Source organism: Diplotaxodon limnothrissa, linkage group LG7, assembly GCF_057381915.1.
Source record: "Diplotaxodon limnothrissa isolate DT_005_m linkage group LG7, D_limnothrissa_male_GT1.1, whole genome shotgun sequence".
NCBI classification, from domain to species: Eukaryota; Metazoa; Chordata; class Actinopteri; order Cichliformes; family Cichlidae; genus Diplotaxodon; species Diplotaxodon limnothrissa.
Window position 1 is genome coordinate 28,305,916 of NC_140602.1, and position 22,000 is coordinate 28,327,915.

General features: G+C 39.3%; 1 protein-coding gene across 3 annotated transcripts in view; it reads right to left on the bottom strand.

Moving 5' to 3' along the window:
* The window catches only part of aass (aminoadipate-semialdehyde synthase), a 128,884-nt gene that overhangs the window by 20,120 nt on the left and 86,764 nt on the right, over positions 1-22,000 (bottom strand). For all 3 annotated transcript variants that reach the window (XM_085359525.1, XM_085359526.1, XM_085359527.1), the window contains 2 exons: positions 11,219-11,367; positions 8,735-8,857 (listed from right to left, as the gene is read on the bottom strand). In XM_085359525.1, coding sequence (XP_085215651.1) covers positions 8,735-8,857; positions 11,219-11,367 — 272 coding nt within the window. The remainder of the gene's footprint in view (positions 1-8,734; positions 8,858-11,218; positions 11,368-22,000) is intronic.

The following is a 22,000-nucleotide window of genomic DNA, read 5'->3' on the forward strand; positions in this document are numbered from 1 at the left end:
ATGAGGAGTGTTCCAGTCTAAACTGAAAGGCTGAGTAGTCAGCTTCCTTCGCCAGACTGTTAATAGGGAACAGTGTGCTTTTAGCCAGGTTCAATCTGTATGGAAGAAATATAGTATCATCAGAATTCAAGTATTTTTAGACATTGGATTTATAACACTGAATTTTTATCCTCCAAATTTCTCTGCAAAAATATTCACCTGCAAAAATTCACCTGCAAAAAATTCACCTGCAAAAAATCCACCTGCAAAAATTCAATTGCAAAAGTGATGAACTTGAAAGACCCAAGCCAGAGCAATCAGGATGTGGATGGGGTAAGGTACTGACATGCTACAACTTTATAGTTGTTAAATTCTGGGTACAAGTATACATACCCATCTTGTACATGTTTTTTAATATTATTATTATCCTACCCAATTACATGTTTCTTTTAATCAGAGTATGCTGTTTTAATGACTTTACAATATCACTTACATTGTGTTCCTTACATTTTCCCTAATTGTATGTTATATTAATCCTATATTTCCGTTTTAATATTTCTAATGTTTGCCTTGTTTTCTTCACTGTCTGGTCTGCCTCTGTCTCACCTGTATGGATGCATTTACATCTAAATGTCCCCAACAAAGGATGTTTTAATTCACCACTATTCCAGTGAAACACGAGTCTCCCATCTTCCTCCTACCGGTCTCGAGTTTTTGTTCACCAAAGCACACACCAACTTCATACTGACGGACAGATCACTGCCCTTTTGCCGCCTTGTCTGACCGTGTTTTGTGGCTTTGGTTCACTTCACCTCACTCTTCCCCATTCTTGTCATTAAATCAGGCCGTTCTGCAACCATGGCAGCCATTCACTCTATGGCTTTATTAATGGTGTATTTTACCCCTTCACCAAAGGCCGTTCTTGTTTACAACATTATATTTGCAGTGTTCATCTATCTATCAATATCTGCGGAGTATTTTTTTTTTTAACGAGTATCCTATTTTCCAAAGCACAGCATGTAAAGGGTAGCTCGGTTAGCAGGATGCTAGCATGTAGCGCTTAGTGAGACACGCCTCAGACGAGTTGAGCAAAGACCCCGTCTGTGTACTTTATACGTGAGCAACGGATTTAAATAAAATTAACGTTTCAAAAGACAAACTTGAAGATAAAAAACAATATACAGTGGGGCAAAAAAGTATTTAGTCAGCCACCAATTGTGCAAGTTCCCCCACTTAAAATGATGACAAAGGTCAGTAATTTGCACCAGAGGTACACTTCAACTGTGAGAGACAGAATGTGAAAAAAAAATCCATGAATTCACATGGTAGGATTTGTAAAGAATTTATTCGTAAATCAGGGTGGAAAATAAGTATTTGGTCACCTCAAACAAGGAAAATCTCTGGCTCTCACAGACCTGTAACGTCTTCTGTAAGAAGCTTTTCTGTCCCCCACTCGTTACCTGTATGAATGGCACCTGTTTGAACTCATCATCTGTATAAAAGACACCTGTCCACAGCCTCAAACAGTCAGACTCCAAACTCCGCCATGGCCAAGACCAAAGAGCTTTCGAAGGACACCAGGAAAAGTATTGTAGACCTGCACCAGACTGGGAAGAGTGAATCTACAATAGGCAAGCAGCTTGGTGTGAAAAAAATCAACTGTGGGAGCAATCATCAGAAAATGGAAGACATACAAGACCACTGATAATCTCCCTCGATCTGGGGCTCCACGCAAGATCTCATCCCGTGGGGTCAAAATGATCATGAGAACGGTGAGCAAAGATCCCAGAACCACACGGGGGGAGCTGGTGAATGACCTGCAGAGAGCTGGGACCAAAGTAACAAAGGTCACCATCAGTAACACACTACAACGGCAGGGAATCAAATCCCGCAGTGCCAGACGTGTTCCGCTGCTGAAGCCAGTGCATGTCCAGGCCCGTCTGAAGTTTGCCAGAGAGCACATGGATGATACAGCAGAGGATTGGGAGAATGTCATGTGGTCAGATGAAACCAAAGTAGAACTTTTTGGTATAAACTCAACTCGTCGTGTTTGGAGGAAGAAGAATACTGAGTTGCATCCCAAGAACACCATACCTACTGTGAAGCATGGGGGTGGAAACATCATGCTATGGGGCTGTTTTTCTGCCAAGGGGACAGGACGACTGATCCGTGTTAAGGACAGAATGAATGGGGCCATGTATCGTGAGATTTTGAGCCAAAACCTCCTTCCATCAGTGAGAACTTTGAAGATGAAACGAGGCTGGGTCTTCCAACATGACAATGATCCAAAACACACCGCCCGGGCAACAAAGGAGTGGCTCCGTAAGAAGCATTTGAAAGTCCTGGAGTGGCCTAGCCAGTCTCCAGACCTCAACCCCATAGAAAATCTGTGGCGGGAGTTGAAAGTCCGTGTTGCTCGGTGACAGCCCCAAAACATCACTGCTCTCGAGAAGATCTGCATGGAGGAATGGGCCAAAATACCAGCTACTGTGTGTGCAAACCTGGTAAAGACCTATAGTAAACGTTTGACCTCTGTTATTGCCAACAAAGGTTATGTTACAAAGTATTGAGTTGTATTTTTGTTATTGACCAAATACTTATTTTCCACCCTGATTTACGAATAAATTCTTTACAAATCCTACCATGTGGATTCATGGATTTTTTTTCCACATTCTGTCTCTCACAGTTGAAGTGTACCTCTGGTGCAAATTACTGACCTCTGTCATCATTTTAGGTGGGGGAACTTGCACAATCGGTGGCTGACTAAATATTTTTTTGCCCCACTGTACTTACCGGAGAATCGCCAGGGTTTGCCGCTTCCATCTTGCTGCTCCTAAATTCAAAACTGCCTCTGCAGACAGGCAGGGGAGGCGTGGAAATTGTCTTTGAGTTAGTCAAACGTTTTCCTTAGTTCGAGTAGATGATAAAATAAAATAAAAATAAATGGGATTTTAAGTAGGACTAGGCGTTCTGTAATGATCTCTATTTAGGAGAAAAACTTAATCACTCACCTTTAAACAGCTCTCTTTTAGGAGACACACTGCTGGCTAACGGTGTCATGTGATCAAACAGCATAATTTAATTGGCTGAGAGCCGCTCGACTCGATCTAGTGCTGATTGCTCTGGCTTGGATCATTCAAGCTCATCACTTTTGCAGGTGAATTTTTGCAGGTGAATTTTTGCAGGTGAATATTTTTGCAGGGAAATTTGGAGGATAAAAGTTTAGTGTTATAAATTCAATGTCTAAAAATACTTGAATTCTGATGATACTATATTTCTTCCATAAATCTGTAACCAGACAGGCGGCCAAAGGATCCAATGAGGTCCAGAGGTGAAGGAATTGATGCCTCCGGATCTGTAATATACAGAAGGAGATCGTCTGCATACAAGGAGCACTTATGAATAGTGTTTCCCCTAGTGATCCCCCTTATTATGGGGTCTGTTCTCAATGCTGCCGCCAGCGGCTCTATTGACAGATTGAATAGCAGGGGGCTTAAGGAGCATCCCTGGCGGGTGCCTCTATGTAAGGAAAAGTATTCTGAAATAGTGTTATTGGTGCGGACTGAAGACAGGGGTGCTGAGTACAGAGTCCTGATCCATGAAATAAAATTAGAACCGACGCCAAATTTTTTCAAAACGGAGAACAAATATTGCCAATCCACACAGTCAAAAGTCTTCTCGGCATCTAGTGAGACTATTAGTGATCAACTGAATGGTCAGAATATAGGATATTTAACAGCCGTCTGATATTGAAATATGACTGGTGGTTCACTATAAAGCCTGTTTGGTCCTCATGTATAATAGAAGGTACTACCTTCTCAATACAAAGTGCAAGAGCTTTTGTGAGGATCTTATAATCCACATTTAGTAGACTAATGGGGCGATAGGATCCACATTTTTGAGGATCCTTGTCTTTTTTGAGTATTACAGAGATTGTGGCTTGGGACAGAGTTTGTGGCAATGTGCTTGTTGCCTGAATTTCTGAAAAAACCTCAGACAGTAAAGAAACAAACTTGTCGGCAAAGCGTTTATAGAAATCACACAAGAAGCCACCTGGGCCCGGTGCCTTGCCATTTTGCAAAGAATTAACTGCCTGCAATATTTCCGCTGAGGTAATAGGTCTTTCCAGCAGCTCACGTTGGTCTGGGTTAATAGTGGGAGTATCTATGTTCCTCAAGAAGGAAACCAAGTCAGCCTCTGAATAATCAGTGCGGGAAGTAAATGGTAAATGGTAAATGGCCTGCATTTGTATAGCGCTTTTCTAGTCCCTAAGGACCCCAAAGCGCTTCACACTACATTCAGTCATTCACCCATTCACACACACATTCACACACTGGCGATGGCAAGCTACGTTGTAGCCACAGCTGCCCTGGGGCGCACTGACAGAGGCGAGGCTGCCGGACACTGGCGCCACCGGGCCCTCTGACCACCACCAGTAGGCAAACATGGGGTTAGTATCTTGCCCAAGGATATTTGGCATGCAGCCAGGAGGCAGCCTGGGATCGAACCACCGACCTTCTGATTAGTGGCTGACCTGCTCTGCCACTTGAGCTACAGCCACCCCAGAGATCCTGATAAAATAGCTTGAAAGCAGCATTAATTCCGTCAGGGTGTGTTACCACCTGACCGGAGTCTAACTGTATGTTGGGTATAGATTGAGCTGTGGCGGATTGACAAAGCTGATGCGAAAGATATCTACTTGCTTTTTCACCATGCTGGTATACATGATGTCTTGATCTAGGTAGGAGCTTCTCAGTTTCTTTAATTGAGAGAGTGTCAAATTCACACTGCAGCAGTACCTTCTGCTTGTATAAATCAGCGGTTGGACAGGTAGCATATTGTGTGTCAATGTTAGCTATGAGCTCCGTCAGCTCCCGAAGCCATTCGCTTTTTAGTCTTATAAGACGAAAAAGAAATAATTTGGCCCCGCAGATATGCTTTTAGCGACTCCCAAATTATAGATTTTGAAACATCTGGAGTGTTATTTGTTTCTTTTTTTTTTTTCGTTTTTTTTTTTTTTTGTGTCCCGTTTGGATCTTTAGCCATCAGAATTGTTGTCTTAAGGCATAAGGCCATATTGGTCCATATTGGTCCATTTGATATAATTATGAATTTATTTTATTTTCAGTTGCTACAAACGGGACAGACGTGACTGGGGGATAGGACAGGGAGAAAGAATGAAAGAAAGAGAGGGAGAGAAAGAAAACCAAAGGGGAGAAGAGACGGTGAGAAGGGGGGGAAGAAAGAAAAAACAAACAAACAAAAAAACAAAACACCTGGGTCACCTGTATGGAGAAAAAAAACAGAAGAGAAAGCAAACAACAAAGAGCAACATAATAAAAAAAACAGCACCATCACAATAAACTAGCTAGCAGTAGATATCAGTAGATACTAAATAATAAACGATATTGTGCAGCACGCAAGATAGACAGCGCACAATGTGCTTTGAGGCAGCAGCCAAGAAAGCTGTAGTCCGCGTCTGTGAATACCCGTGTGTACACCTGTGTGCATACTTGTGTGGATCAGCATGCTTGCATTCCAAAGGTTTCTCCATGTAACGATCTGCTAGGGAGTGTGGGGAGCCATAGCCCCGTCCTCCAGGGTATGAAGCAGGTATGGAGGAGATCAAAACTCCAGACATCCAGAGGCCCCCAGAACACAAGAGACCAAGGAAGACCAACAGAGGGGCAGCCGCGCCACTGTCCCAGTAAGAGCTGAGGAGAGTCCCAGATGAGGGCTCACTCAGCAGCCGCGGAGCAGAAGCCAGGGGGAGTTGCAGTGACGCGCCCGTGAGCTCCGCCGGCAGCCAGCTGTGCCTGAGTGACCGAGCCCCAGGCCAAGAGGCCGGGGGCACCCCACCTCTGAAGTGGCCCGAGCGAGCCCCAGGCTCCAGGCCCCGATAAGCGGCCGCCAAGGAGTGAGCCGGTGTGTACCTGGACGCCCACCCCCAGACACAAAGAACCACCAACGCACCGACACCTGAGGGAGTCCGCCACTGGCAGGGGAAGTGGTGGTGGGTGGAGATAGGCCTCCAAACCTTGGAGGGCCTGAGATGTCCCCAGAGAGGTGGCGTCTGATACCCAACCTGACATATAGACACAGACATACAGGCACACACAGACACAAACATCCATTCCCACCCTCATGCTCTCATATGCACTTACTCCACACTCAACCAACGAGGAGACAGACATAAAGAGACGCTGTACACACGATCACACTCCCCAAGCGTACTCTACGAACCGGGTCTAGGTACCCTTGCCCCTGGAGGGGGGAACTGCACCCAGACCCAGGTAGTGTTACCCTTTTCCCTGCGGTGGGGCGAGGCAGACCGCCCCGACTCCGCAGCAGCAGGGAGGCCCCACACCCCAGACCGCAGTCGGACAGCCAACTACTCCTGTGTTATTTGTTTCTAGAAAAAGCTCGATGTGGTGTACTATGAACTTGCAAAACTCCTCATCTGACAATAATGCTGAGTCAAATTTCCAGAACCGCTGCCTTGCTGATACATTTGGAAATGCGATATCAACCTGCACTGGTGCATGATCAGAAATTACAATTGCATTGTATTTACACATGGTGACCCTTGGGATAAGGAAATTATCCAGACGAAAATAATCAATCCTGGAATACGAATGATGCACAGGGGTGAAGAAGGAATAGTATTTTGCTAAGGGCTCAGTGATGCACAGTGGATCTGAAATGCCATAGTTTTGAAGAAATGTCTACAGCATTTAAATTCTATGTTTATCGTTTATGGACGATTTAAAATCTTCAAATCTACAATTTCACACGTGCTACACCTTAAGTTTTTGCTAATGCAATCATGCTTTTAATAATTTAAAAAATATTTCAGACTGAAAACTAAATCAAATTCAATTTCAATTACATTTTATTTAGCACCAAATCACAACAACAGTTGCTTTAAGGCGCTAAAGGGAGAAGATTTCTTGCAATGCTACTAAATTATCTGCCTGGAGAAAATCAGTCTGCTGTAGAGCTGGGCGATATAAGATTTTTTCATATCACAATATGTTTTTTTGTTTTTTTTTTCATTTCAGGCGATAACGATATCTATCACGATATAAGCCAAATAACTATATTTGTAAGATTTAAATGTGCCGTTGCTCACAAGTAAAATGTGAAATAATCAGCAGCGTGTTTTGATTTAAATATTTATTTCCCATAATAAGTTCAACAGGGTAGATGTACTTAAGGAACATGAGACTTTTTCAGATAAATAAAGGCAAATATTGCAAACTACACAAAAGGCAGCCGCTAAAGCGTTTAAGTTTCAAAATAGAACAAACGAAACAGGCTACTAAATTTTCAATTCAACTTAGAAACAAAATATTAATTCAAAAAATAAATCTTAGTTTGTTTTACAGAAGAACAGACAAAATTGACTAACTTTTGTCAATATCAAATAAACTGAGAACTAAAAGGAAATTCTCGATCTCTCCTTGTTGCATAGCTGAGCTTTTCAAACAGTTTTAACAGTTACTTTAGTCTGACAAAAGCCGAATGACGAATTAGCGCTTCCAGTCAGAGATTGAGCATGCACCGGTTTATTGTATTTCCAGACTTGCTTTTGGCACAATTTACAGTGCCAAAACACTGGCTGTTGTGAAATCCGTGGTAGCTGTTTTTTGTTGGTTCATCTTCCTTGAGAGCAGGGAGTGTGGGGGCATTTCTCCTTATTTTTATTTTCCTTATGTTGCACGCCGGTTTTCCCTGGGCTGGGGTGTAACAAACGTTAACTAGTAATGACTTCATGAACTTCTTCACAAATAAAATTTTAATCATTAAAGAAAAAATTACCAATAATCATCCCACAGATGTAATATTATCTACAGCTACTCTTAGTATCATTGATGTTAAGTTACTCTTTTTCTCCAATTGATCTTTCTGAGTTAACTTCAATAATTACTTCCTCCAAACCATCAACGTGTTTTTTTAGATCCCTTTAAACAGCTGCTGTGATTTGCGGTCTCTTATTTTGCACCTTGTTCATTGAAAAACCTTCAGAGCACTTTAACAGAACAGAACTGAATAGCCCTTTATTGTCAATGTACAAAGAAATTATTGGTGATCCAGACCAACTGTGCAGGAGTAAAATATAAATAGCCAGCAGCTGCTTGTCTTTGTCTCCCTGGGGTATTCAGAGCTCTAATAAAGACTGTTGTAACTGAAGACTGTTATTCATAAACTAGACTTTGTATTTGTATTATTTTGTTTTATGTGTTTTAATGTTGTATTTGATTTTTAACTTGTAACACTGTAATAATATGCCTTCCTCGCCAAGTCTCCCTTGATGTTAATCTCAAGGGATCCCTGATTAAATAAAATAAATAAATATGAGGTCTTTAGGATAAAATAAGAAAGGAGTTTTTAAAAGCCAACTCAAGTAATAAATGCATGAACCAGTTTTTCTACATCACTCTGAGATAGGATGTTAGCATGTTTTATCCATGTCCAAATGCAAGTAAACAGTCCTACAGATTTGGATAATATGTGCATTGAAAGACCTATCCTGGTCAAAAATGACTCCAACATTCCTCACACAAAGGTCTAGCAGGATACGAATGGTGAGTTATGTTAATAAACAAAGCTGAACAGAAGAATATACAGAAATCATAAAAGATGCTGCTTGATGTAAAAATTGGAGTCGTTGCCTCAATTCTGAAACCCTGATCCAAACAGAAACACAGTTGATGCTGGCACAAAGGCAAATCATGAACCGTTTGCTCTATACCTGTCATGATCAATATGCTGGTCAGCGTCATAGATGCAGAAAGGCTTATCAATGGTGGTGCATTCATTCATGAACTCTATAGAGCCTCCAGTGTCAGCAGATATGTCGCAGATGGCCAGCAGCCTGCAGGAAGACAGAAAAGAAAACACTTATGAGGGTATAGCAGGCTGTGGGGTAAGGTGATCCAAACGGGTATGTCCTACAGGGAGGAGGCCCCAGCACAGACCCGGGACACGCTGAAGAGATCTATTGGCTGGCCTGGGAAAGGTTTGATGTTTCCTCAGTTAAGTGGGGTGCCTCTGCCAACTATAGATAAGCAGAAAAAAATGGCTGGATGATTTGTTTTATTATTTTAGATGTTAATTTTATTGAAGATGTCATGAGAAGTCATGAATCACAATGCTTTTGTTTGTTTTTCAGATGTTATTTTGCCATATTTTAGTAATACGTGAACAGCTTTTGTAGTAACATGTTTTCATATTTATTCTCATATTTAACATCTCAAAAAGTTGATTCAGTTCATCTACACGTAGCGTTTTCAGTGGCAAAAAATGTTTCATCGCTCATCCACATGACTTCTTTGGTCTCAGCTGATTGCAGGTTTCCCCAACCTTATAAACAGTATATTTGCATAATGACTAAAACTAGCACCACTGAAGAACAATGAGGTCAGTTTCTTGATCATTAATATACAAAATGTCATGACCATTGATCAACAATTACTGATCAAAGACAAAAACATTATCATCCTTCTGGCAGACAAGGGTAGGTACACGGTTTTGCTAAACCAGAAACTATCATGAGAAAATTTTCTTGCTGCTCGGTTACAAAAATACTTGAAACAAGACCAGGAAGTGACTAAAGGAAGAGGGTGATAGATTGTCTGAAGCAGTTAGAACAAGACAATACTACTGACCGGATGTCATTTTTTAATTAATTTATTTAATTTTTATTTTTTATTTTATTTGGTTTTTATTTATATATAATGTATTTTTATTATTTAGTTCCAATGATACAAAAGTCTTGTGTGATGTTACGTCTGTCTCATTTATGTTCCAGTCACTGAAGCAGGGGAGGCAGTTCACAAGAGATTACAGGATGACCCCAACCTCAACAATAGGACTCCTCTCAGCACCGACCAAGTGTGTTTGCTCTTGGAACTCTGACTTCATTCCACATATTTCACAATAGTTAGTACTACAGACTAAAACATGGGTGGGCCTTTGGCTCCCCAGTTTTACCCATTGTAGCCAACTTTTACATGGAAGAATTGGAAAAGAGTGCTCTGTTATCCTACCCTGGAACACCACCAAGTCATTGGTTCAGGTATCATTATCATTTCATTATCATTTTTATTTATGAACTGAACAGAAACAGAAATACAAAATAAATAGTACCAAATAACTTATAATTTATAATATTAATACCAAATAATGGTCATACTGTATTAAATGCCAGTGAACACAAATGTGTTTTAGATGTGTCATCTGTAGGGGGACATTATTCCACAGTTTAGGCACTACAAACCCAAATGCTCGATTGCCTCTGTGAACGAGCCTACACCTTGGTATGGCTAAAAGCAAAAGATCATTTGAACTAAGAGATCTAGAAGTCGGATAAGGCTTCAACAGGTAAGACAAATACCCAGTAGCCTGTCCATTTGGAGCTTAGTAGGTCAACAATAAAATTTTAAAACCAATTCTGAAGTGAACAGGGAGCCAGTGAAGAGAGAGAGAGAGAGAGGCAAGCACTGGTGAAATATGTTCATGTCTTTTAGTTCACATCAGAAGACGAGCTGCAGCATTCTGGACCAACTGCAGTCTTGGATGGGAGGTCTGACTAACTCCAATATATAAGAAGTTACAATAGTCCAGCTGGGATCTAATAAAAAGGTAAAGGTATGTGGATGACACCTGAGTGAAAATCAAATCTCAGGACATACCACAATTCACTGATCACATTAACTGTGGACCAACTGCTTCCTAAGCAAAAACCCTTAGTGATTTCTCATCTGTCAGGAGTATTAGAACAGCTGAGACATATTTTCTCTAAACACCACGTCAGTCAGCTGAAACTGAAGAAGTCACTTGGATGACTGACGAAACCTTTCTCCCACTGAAAACGCTACCTCCAGATGATTTTCTTTTAAGATTTCCTTACCTGGATGATTGAACATCAAGACATTTTTCTTCTTTGTTATTGAAGAATGTGATAACTGGTTTGAAATGCGTTTGTTATTGTTTTTCATTAAACGGTTTTCAAATGTAACTTCAAACCTGAGTGCTTCTTAGTGTTAGACCAGTTGGTTAGTCTAATTTTTTTTTCTTGTTTAGTCAACTAAGAAATTAGTCGCCAGGAATATCCCTAAAAGATAAACATGCAATCGCTGTTGAGATGCAGTAGCTACCACCACAGTACTTTTATTCATTCAGTAGAAAAAGATTTCCAGCCTGTATTTGTGATTTTCCTGTGCTGCGTTCTTACTTGTGAGGAAGCTTAGGTGATCCCTCGTTGTATGCAGATGAGGATTTTTGTGGTCTCATGAGCATCTGAGCGTCCAGTCGCCTGAGGAGTCGAGGAGTGTGGGGGTCCCAATAAATACCATTGATCAGACAGGTTGTATAGGGTGCTACCTATAGTCAGGAAGAAACCACGGTCCAGTCATTCACTATGTGTTGAACTACAGTGTGTCAGCCATTCAGTAGTGCTTTTGAAATCTCAACTGTAATTTAAATCTACAACTACAATTCTGAAAAAGTTGGAATGGTGTGTGATAGGTTTGTAGCTTGAACCCATCCGCTGGAACGTTGAAGACAATATAATTACACTGCTGAGCAAGACACAAATAGGCAAAGTTCTTCATGTTACTCGTGCACGGGAGAGACCGGACAGAGCGCCGTCCCTTCGCTTGACCCCAGTCGCTCTCGTCCGTCCTCCCGTAACACTGTCCTTTTATTGAGGTTACATGAATATGCATAGGTTCATTAACATACGACGTCTACATACAAACAAAGAGTACCTTGCCTGTGTGTGTGTGTGTGTGTGTGTGTGTGTGTGTGTGTGTTGCTGATCAAAGGGTCAAACATCCTTGGTCAGGAAGAGGGTAGACTAGACCCCCCCCGGTGAGGAAGTCCAGCAGTTCATCTAAACAGAAAAGCACTTAGACTAGAACAGACGTAGCTACGTTAATCCTACCATAAAACAATTAAAACAAGATGCGACCTCTTCCCGTGCTCCCAGGATGTAGGTGTGCATTCTAGTGTGGAATACACACCAAGCCTCTGTAGCCTGTTAAAGATCACACAACTTATCACTACACAATTGATTATACACCTCTAAGCATCTATGGTTAAATATTTCTAAGCATAAATAACAATCAACAATACAAACTCTAACATTGTGTAAAATACATATTACACATTTTCTACAACACAAAACAAAAAAATATAATACCCTGAACTGCATTAAATAATACACCAACAATAAACAGTAAGTCTCTCTCTTCTAAGTCCCTGCGAGTAAACAGTTTTATAATTGATAAATTTTTATTTATTTATTTATTTTTGCCGCCTGTCCCATTTGGTTCTTTTGCCATCAGAATTATTGTCTGAAGGCCAAAAAAGACGCCCAACAGATTTACTTTACCAAGTGGACCATCCTGGCCTTGCCGTATTGGTCCATTTGATTGACCTTTGTTTTTATTGTTTATTTATTTTATTTTATTTTCACTTGTTACATACAGGGAAGACATGACTGGGGGAAAGGAAAGGGAGAAAGAATGAGAGGGAGGGAAAGAAAAACAGCGGGGAAGAGGAGCGGTGATAAAGAAAAGAAAATTGATCAATATACTGATTTAATTTGAGTTAAGGACCTGGTTATACTACAATGGGTATGTTAGTTTATATTCACGTGCAACTCATTTTTAGTATCTTGCCCAAGAATAGTTTGCCTGGGATCAAACTATCAACCTAACAATTGGTAGATGACCTGCTCCACCTTTATAGCCACAACCTGAACAGAAAGGGTGGACAATAAGTTAGTTCCACACCCGTGGAGGCCAAAAACTCAAAAATGTTCTGTGCTAGGACCAGTTCTGTTTCTGTACAACTGCTTCCTTTACACACTATCATTCAAAGGCATAGCAAATATTTTCATTGCTATGCAGATGAAATCCAGCTTTATTGATCCATGAAGCCAGATGACACACATCAATTAGGTAAACTGCAGGCATGTCCTGGATGGGACCTGAATGACCTCTAATTTCCTGCTACTAAATTCATACAAACTGAAGTTATTGTGTGGATGCTTTAAGCATCCACACTATTGAGTTCCTGTTTCTCTTTATTCTTTATTGTGTGGATGCTTTAAGCATCCACACTATTGAGTTCCTGTTTCTCTTTATTCTTTATTATTCTAGTTGCTTCCGTACACTTTTTGGCACTTAACTACTTCCACAATTTTCAGCCGATTTTCACCGTTCAAATTTTAAACTATTCTGCTATTTCTGCTAATGTGCGCTATGACTTTTGGTATTTTTTGCTATTATACTTTTTAAAATATTAAGCTTTTTTCCTTTAATTTGTCCCATTGAAATGAATGGGAAACTTCTGCAATTCTGCTAAAATTTGCTTGTTTTTGAAACTTAACTACTTCCTCATATTTTCACCTAGAACAACCATTCAAATTTCTGCAATTCTGCTAAAATTTGCTTGTTTTTGAAACTTAACTACTTCCTCATATTTTCACCTAGAACAACCATTCAAATTTTAAAATGTTCACAAATTATTGGGCTATTCAGGTATGATTCAGCTTTTTCAAATCTTCTACTGTTTTACTTTTATGCCTCTTAAAGTTTTGAGTTGCAAAATTGTGATTTTTCACAAAATACATGCGTTGTTATGGTTGCTATGCTCTTGGCTTCCAGTGTGTCACTGAAGGTTTTGCAGTCTTCTCTTCATGTCCGAACAACTGTTTGCTACTTGCTCAATTTTCACTCAACTTCCACAAATTATACATCAAAACGTAGGTATTTTTGCTGGCTTTCAGGAAATGTCACTATCATTGTTGTGGGATTTATAGAATTTTCGCAAATCTCCTCAGACCAACACAATGTCAGAAAACTCTCCATATAAAGTGAATGGAGAGCTTGTTCAAAATCACCGCTGGATTTCTGTAATGAGAGGCATATTCGAATCGTCATATCTCCTTAACAAAGCAAAGTTAAGACATGAGGCTTGTCCCCGAATATCTTCAGACACCCCTGACGCTCACAATTCAAGAATTTCTTTCTCACCTATTACCGTTCTGAAATGAGTTGGACTTGTTTGAGGGTAGGAAATTCGTCCTTCGCTCAGATTTCTTCAGATTTCAAACTGTGGAAATGAACCAGTTTTTTCTCTCGTCATAACTTTTTGTTGGATTTCCACAGAGACCTGAAAATTTCCATGATTGTTCACCAAAGCCTGCTGTCTCTTACGGTGAAAGAATGATATCGATACTCCAAATAGATTTCAAGTCACAAAGCGTTGTTTGAGGGCAAGTCAAGGCAGTTTTTGCTTCGCTCTACTCAGTTATGGTGCATTAGAAGTCAAATATCTTTAATAATTCATATTTTAATGATAAATTGTAAACACTGGAAGATTCCCCCATCTCTTCTGAACAAAACGGTGTAAGAATGACCGCTCTAGCCCCTACGGTTTGGAAATTATGGTCATTTGTTTGAGGGGAGTCCTCACTATGAGAAATAGGCTGCAATAATCCTGTGCCTCTCTGTGCTGCGTGTGTAAAAAGAGGCACCTGTTTTGGCGGGAAAAAGTACACAGGCTCTCTGATTGGTGGATTCAAATTCAGCAGCTCCCAGGCTGACCTAGAAACTTACTTCTCTCTCCCTGTGCATTTTTTTGCTGATTTTTTCATTTAACAAGTATATTTGAGGGACCCTCAGCATGTTCAGCATTTTTTCAGCTGTCCATTTTGCTTTTCCAATTTTTCTGTTTAACTTATTACTATTGTGCTAAATCATACAATTTCTGCTATTTCATAAGATTTCTGCTTAATATACTAGTTCTGCTTTTTATAGGATTTGTGCTTAATATACTATTTCTGCTTTTTATAGGATTTGTGCTTAATATACTATTTCTGCTTTTTATAGAATTTATGCTTAATCATACTATTTCTATATATTTCTGCCAGGTCCCCAGGCAGCCAATCCTCTGTGAGGACTCAGACATTCAAGTATACAGATCACAGCCTGCACGGCCTCCCAGCCAGCCAATCATATCTGAGGTCTCCCGTTTCCTCTCTCGTCATATCTCAGCGACAGATGTACAGAGAGCAATGAAAATCGCAGTCAAAGTACACCAAAGTCCGCTGATTCAGCCAGTAGAAGAATTATGCTTCTAGTCCACCTAGTTTTTGAGTTACACAACGTTTTGTAACTCCAAAAAACGGTGTTTTTCGCCTCTCACCGCGATCTAATTCTGACTCCTCATCAGCCTGTTTTTCCAAAGCGGCCGCTCTCTTTCCCAGTGGCGCAGTTGGTAATGACACGGCTCTGCAAGCCAAAGATCGTGGGTTCGATTCCACCTTGGTCAACATGTTTTTTTTCCCTACAAATTAATACACTGTCACAGACCAGTAATTCATATTCATCATTTATTACAATTCTGCAAACTTTTATGATTTTACCAGCTTTTGATAATATGGACCTCACATTCTTGTTAACACTCCATGGCACAAATACTCTTCCCTTTAGGCTCTGTGTATGTGTGTGTGTGTATCAATATTTCTCCCATTTTAAAGTATTACTCCTCCATAATTGTATTTCTGTTCAATCAAAGTACTTTTACTACATCTTAGTACTTCTGCTCAATCATAGTATTTCTGCTAAATCATAGTATTTTTGCCAAATCATGATTTTTGTGCCAAATCATAACATTTGTGTTATGTTAAAGTATTACTACTAATTGGAGGAATTTCTGTCATGTTACAGTATATGTGCTAAATATAGTATTTCTGCCAAATCATACTATTTCTACTATGTTATATTTTTCTTTCTAAATACAGCATTTCTGCTATATAATTGTATTTCTGCTTTTTATACTATTTGTGCCTAACATAGTATTTCTGCTAAATTATAGTATTTCTGCTTTTTATACTGTTTGTGCCTAATATAGTATTTCTGCTTTTTATAGGATTTGTGTTTAACCTTCAGAGGTCCTTAGGGACATTTATTGTCTTTTGCATTTTTAATTTTAATATAGTATTTCTGCTAAATTATAGTATTTCTGCTTTTTATAGGATTTGTGCTAAAACATAGTATTTCTACTAAATGTAGTATTTATGCTTAATCATACTATTTCTATATATTACTATTCTGCTAAATCATACTATTTCTGCTTTTCATAGAATTTGTGCCTAATATAGTATTTCTGCTAAATTACAGTATTTCTGCTTTTTATACTATTTGTGCTAAAACATAGTATTTCTACTAAATGTAGTATTTATGCTTAATCATACTATTTGCATATTGGGGAATTCGTGGCTTCTAAGTCAACAAGTCATCCATGTCATATATCTCTAAAAATTCACATTTTAATGATAAATTGTCAACACTTGAAGATTCCCCCATCTCTTCTGAACAAAACGGTGCAGTGACCGTTCTAGCCCTTACGGTTAGGAAATTATAGTCATTTGTTTTGAGGGGAATCCTTAATGGATAATGTTTATATATATATATATTTGTCTTTAAAACATCTTTGCAGACTGACTGTCCTGGACTGGTTGTTGTTGTTTTTTTTTTCAGGTCTGGTGAACTCAGCTCTTTGGTGTTGGTGTTCAGGAGTAGAGCCTTCTAATAATATTTATTCAAGTTATAGATTTAAAGTTCTGCGAGTTTTTTTCTGTAGCAAATAAATATTGTATAGAATATTTAAAATCACCTACATTTTTGATGTTTACAATGCCCATTGTGTGTAATACTGGAATTTCCTATTACCCATGAACGCCTCATCTTTTACCTGACTGCCGGACATCCGCCTTTCCGCACACTTCGCTGAGTCCGCTCTGGGTGAGTGCTGCTGCTCTGCTTCTCCTCTTCTCTCCTAAATGTTTATAGTCTGTTTGTGCGATTTAACGAGTTCTTTTAGTGATTTATAAAGCCAACCGAGGTATAACTCATATTAGAGTAACACGGTGGTTGCTTTTTCTTAGTGAAACTTTGTCATTTTTGTATGTAAAAGGAGTGTTTGATGAGCTAACAACCCGATGCTAATGCCTAGCGCTCCTTTGAGCCCAGTGTGAAATGAAAATTTGACTGTGAACCACGGTTATTGTGTTGTTTTATTAATTACATTTGGTGTGTTTGTCAGTCTGTTACATAAGGTGCAGTTAGTTCTCTTCACAAATCAGTTGGTTAAAACAGCCTCATTCTTTATGCTGTAAAGTTTTTAACGAACCGCCATCTTAGATTCAGTGTCAGCTGTCGGCAAGATCAAAGGAGCCATTTTACCGCCTCTGACCGAACACGGGAGAAAAAGAGTCACGTGTGTGCAGGTCTTGTGGGTTAATTAAGACAAAGGAGGGGGGGAGAAACTGAGGATTAAACATAGGCTATGTCCCCACATACACGGGTATTTTTGAAAACGGAGATTTTCCGTTTCTGTTTTAAAAAACAATCCCGTCCACACATAAATGCAGAAATGAAGGAGAACGCTGCTAGGAACATGCCAAAGCAGCAGGTGGCGCTATATTCCTAACCGTGTAGAAATGTTGGCCAATCAGAAGTCTAGAAGCCTCGGTGGGAAATGGTAAACAAAGATGGGGCATAGAAGCAGAACCGAGTCATATCTGTGGGGGGACAGTAACTGTGTGCGCATATGTAAGCATTTAAACACTGCAGAGAGAACAATTAACAGTAACCGTATTGTAGAAATGCATTTCACCGAAACAATAACGTGGCGCACAGTGTGACGTCAAAAAAGGCGCTGCGTTTTCTCCGTTTCCCTGTCCACACATAAATGCAAAAACGGAGTTTTCGAAAATATTCTGGCAAGCGTTTTTAGTTTTTCAGTGACCGAAAACGCCGTTTAAGTGTGGACGAAAGGTGCAAACGCATAGAAAAATCTCCATTTTCAAAAGTACCTGTGTACGTGTGGACATAGCCCAAGAATAATAAGAACTCCTAATATGTAGACTTTAATTTTTAAGAACTGTTTAACAAAGGCTTGTTTGTGCCAACCTAAATCTGCAGCACAGTTTAAATTCTCACTTTGTGGGAAATTAATGAAATAAACAACAGCCCACCTTCACATAAATAAAATATGGCAGTATATTGTTATTAGTATGGTACATAGATATTTATTTTAAAACTACAGCATATTTACTATGATACTATGTGCAGTTGGTAATATTTTAGGAAGTAGAATTTGAATGCAGACCACCTCAAATATTAAAGCCTTAAAAATATGTCGTGCAGTTTTTCATGTATGAGTGTTTTGCAATCTTAAATGAGATGTAGACCAAAGAAAACAGAGGAGAGTTGTTGTTTGTATTCCAGCTGTAGTAAACAAAGAAGTTTAGTGAATCTTTTTGACAACAGAGAGTGATGCAGTATTGATGCTGATTTGAGTTTTCTGATCCTGTATTTTTGTTCTTTGTCTTTTGTTACACAGAGTGAAATAAAGCTTGGTTTTGCCTTTGCTGGTAAGTAAACAGTGATTGTAACTGAAGCAATATGAAATTGGGATTGTGTAACATTTTTAGCAATTTACATACAATAGTTTGGCTTTTTGTGATATCTTGCCATTTGCTCATGGGCAAAAACACATTTAGGATTTATAAGCAGTAAAGCCCCCCCCCCCCCCCCCCCCCCCCCCCCCCCCCCCACTAGATCTCTGAGTGTCCCTAAAAATGTCCCTGAAGTTTAATAGGCCATTTATGTCTAATTTTAAAGGCTTATCAAAGCATTTCTGTAGTAATTATTGTTTTTATTACACATGTTAAGGCCATTTGAGACTCTGCAATTAAATGTTGCCCTCTTTAGACTAAAGTGAGTTCATTTATTCTGAGGTACAGTGCTGGGAAAAGTCTTTCTTCCTTGCAGATTTATTTTGTTCATGCTTTTTTGTCACATGTTTCAAATCATCTAACAGGGATGATATGAATAAATACAAAAAAGCATTTTAAAGTGATGATTTCACGTATGAAGCAGAGAAAACCAAACCAGAGCTATCTGTTCTAATGTGAGAACATGCTGGTCTCTAATACCCAGCTGTGGAAGCCCTGATACGAAGAACTACCATCAAGCATTTATAGTATCAAGTATTATTTGTGATTGTTGCACGCTTTGAAACTGTGATGTTATCATTTGATCAAGTGTGCAGTGCGAGCAAATCATTGCTTGTGGTATCTGCTGTGTTATGTAATAGCACCAAAGTATTAGAGCTTTACGTTCATGAGGAATTTCTGTGGAATTGCAGATGGATAAAACGACACATCACCTTAATAAAGACAGAAATCTTTAATAAGGTGCAGAAAGAGAAGATGGGGTGTTTATAGTAAAGCTGTTGTAAACAAAGAATTTAACAGATTTTTTTCCCACTACAGATTGTGATGCAGTATTGACTCTGATGCTGATTTCAGTTGTCTGATTCTGTATTTTTGTTCTTTTGTTACAGAGTGAAACAGAACTTCGGTTTTGCCTTTGCTGGTAAGTAAGCAGCAATTGTAACTGCAGTAATATGACATTGTCACTGTGTAACATGTTTAGCAACTTACCTAACGTAGTTTGGTTTTTGTGACATTACCATTTACTGATGGGCAAAAACAAATGGTCAGAATTTATACCTTGTAGCAGCAAAGGCCCCACACATGACCTCTGACTGTCCCTGAAGTTTAACAGGCCATTTGTGTCTGATTTTTATGTTTGAACACAAACAACTGTTTTTATACAGTTGTTCATGTTCTCCGTTTGTTTATGGATTTACCTAGCAGACATAACTATGAACGCATTTTAGGTGAGTTAGTGTAAGTGGTAGCTTAAACACTTAAGAGCACCACAGTTGTTGATTTATATCTTCACTCATATTCTGCTTATGTATTACATTAAAGTCAGACCACTATAGAAGTATTTTTGCCTGAGTGAACAGAAGTGGTAGGTTAAACATTTAAGCAATAATAAAAGACTAAGAGAACCAGAGTTGTGAGTAGGCAATGTTGTGTATGTTAAAGCCTGTGTGTAATTTATGTACACTAAGTTTAAATCAGTTTCTTAATAAGTTGCTTGATACAATGTGTTTGAAAATTATATATAAAAGGGAAATATTGCAAAATACAAAAAGATTCCTGCCAACAGGTACAATGGAAGGACTTTTTATTATAATTTTTAAGAAATTAATTGCAAAAATGGCGTGCCACTGTTGTTACTATAACATGTCAGAATTTACATGTATTTTAGGATTTACATATTCAGATCAGAACTAAAACCTAATGAGGTTTTCCGTTGATTCTAACAGTTGTGGTTTTTTCACACTTTATTAAGCACTGACTTGTGATAGAAAATGATGGAGCTAAAAAGCCATAATCTGTACCAACAAATATTGGTGCCTCTTCTTTGCACTTCTGTAGTATGCATGCCTTTATTACACATGTTATCACCATGTGAGACTCTGTAACTAAAGTTTGTCCTCTTTAGACTACAGTGAGTTCATAAAGGCTTGAAGAAATTGAGGATCTTACTAGTTATTTCATGTCACAGTAAATTGGATTGTGTGTGAAGAGGTTCAACAGTGTAAGTCATTAAACAGTGATCTGATGTGTTGTTTCCTTTCTCTAGGATACTGATCTGATCGTCGCAAGTCTGGTAAGTATAGGTTTTGTCTGCAGTACAGTGCTGAGAAAGGTCTTTCTTCCTTGCAGATTTATTTTGTTTATGCTTTTTTTCACATGTTTCAAATCATCTAACAAGGATGACCTGGATAAATACAAAAAGCAGTTTTAAAGTGATGATTTCATTTTTGAACCAGAACAACCTGGTCTAATGTAAAAACATATTGGTCTCTAATACCCAGCTGTGGATGCCCTGATAGCAACAATTACCATCAAGCATTTACAGTAACTGGTAATGACTGGTTTACATCACTGGTTGATTTTGGTCCACTATAATTTCAGAATTGTCTTAATTAGATCCAAACAGGACAGGCAAAAAAAGAAAAGAAAAAAGTCTTAATTAAGGCCCAATATAGGGTTTTCAAGTCATACCAAGTACCACGGTGGTTAGCACTGTTGCCGCACAGCAAGAAGGTCCTGAGTTTAATTCCAACATCAGGCCGGGGTCTTTCTGTGTGGAGTTTGCATGTTCTCCCGGTGTTTGCGTGGGTTCCCTCCGGGTACTCCGGCTTCCTCCCACCGTCCAAAGACATGCAGCTTGTGGGGATAGGTTAATTGAATAATCCAAATTGTCACTAGGTGTGTATCTGCGAATGAATGTGAGTGCGAATGGTTGTCTGTCCCTGTGTGTTGGCCCTGCGACAGACTGGCGACCTGTCCAGGGTGTACCCTGCCTCTCGCCCTATGACAGGTGGGATAGGCTCCAGTGCCCCCTGAAAAGGATAAGCGGAAGCGAATGGATGGATGGATGGATGGATAGGGTTTTCAAGTCATACCAAGTATCTTAATTTCATTAAAGTCCAGACTGATTCGTTTACACCAAGTGTTTTGTTTCATTCATTCAATTGGACTTGCTTGTGTGCTTCAGATCCTAAGTGTGATTAAACTTAAGCCCAGGACCTGATGAGTTGATGTAGGTCCTGAAGTAGTAAAGGAACTCTGGGACATCACAGTAACAGCACCATGTTTGACTTTAATGCTGGTGTTTTTCTCTCACTATAGATGATTCAGTTTAGTGCAGTTAGTCAGCACAGCTCTTGGTTATCATCGAGATATTATTAGGCAACTTGTTTTTGCCTGTTCAGCTACAATATCTGGGAGCGTTTTTGTTTTATGGGGTCTCCAGATCCTTAGAAATCTCTTTGTAAACCTTTACAGAACTATATGTGTTTGTTTCACATTAGAGCAGCTCACGACTAGCAGTTTAGGGACAATTAAATATTCACATAGGGCAGGGGTCTCAAACTCCACTCTTCAAGGGCCGGTGTCCTGAAGCTTTTCCACGTGTCCCTGTTACAAAACACCTGAATAACATTTGTAGGTCATTAGTGAGAGTATAGAATTTGACTGTGTTGAAGTGGCATCCCCGAAGACTGTTCA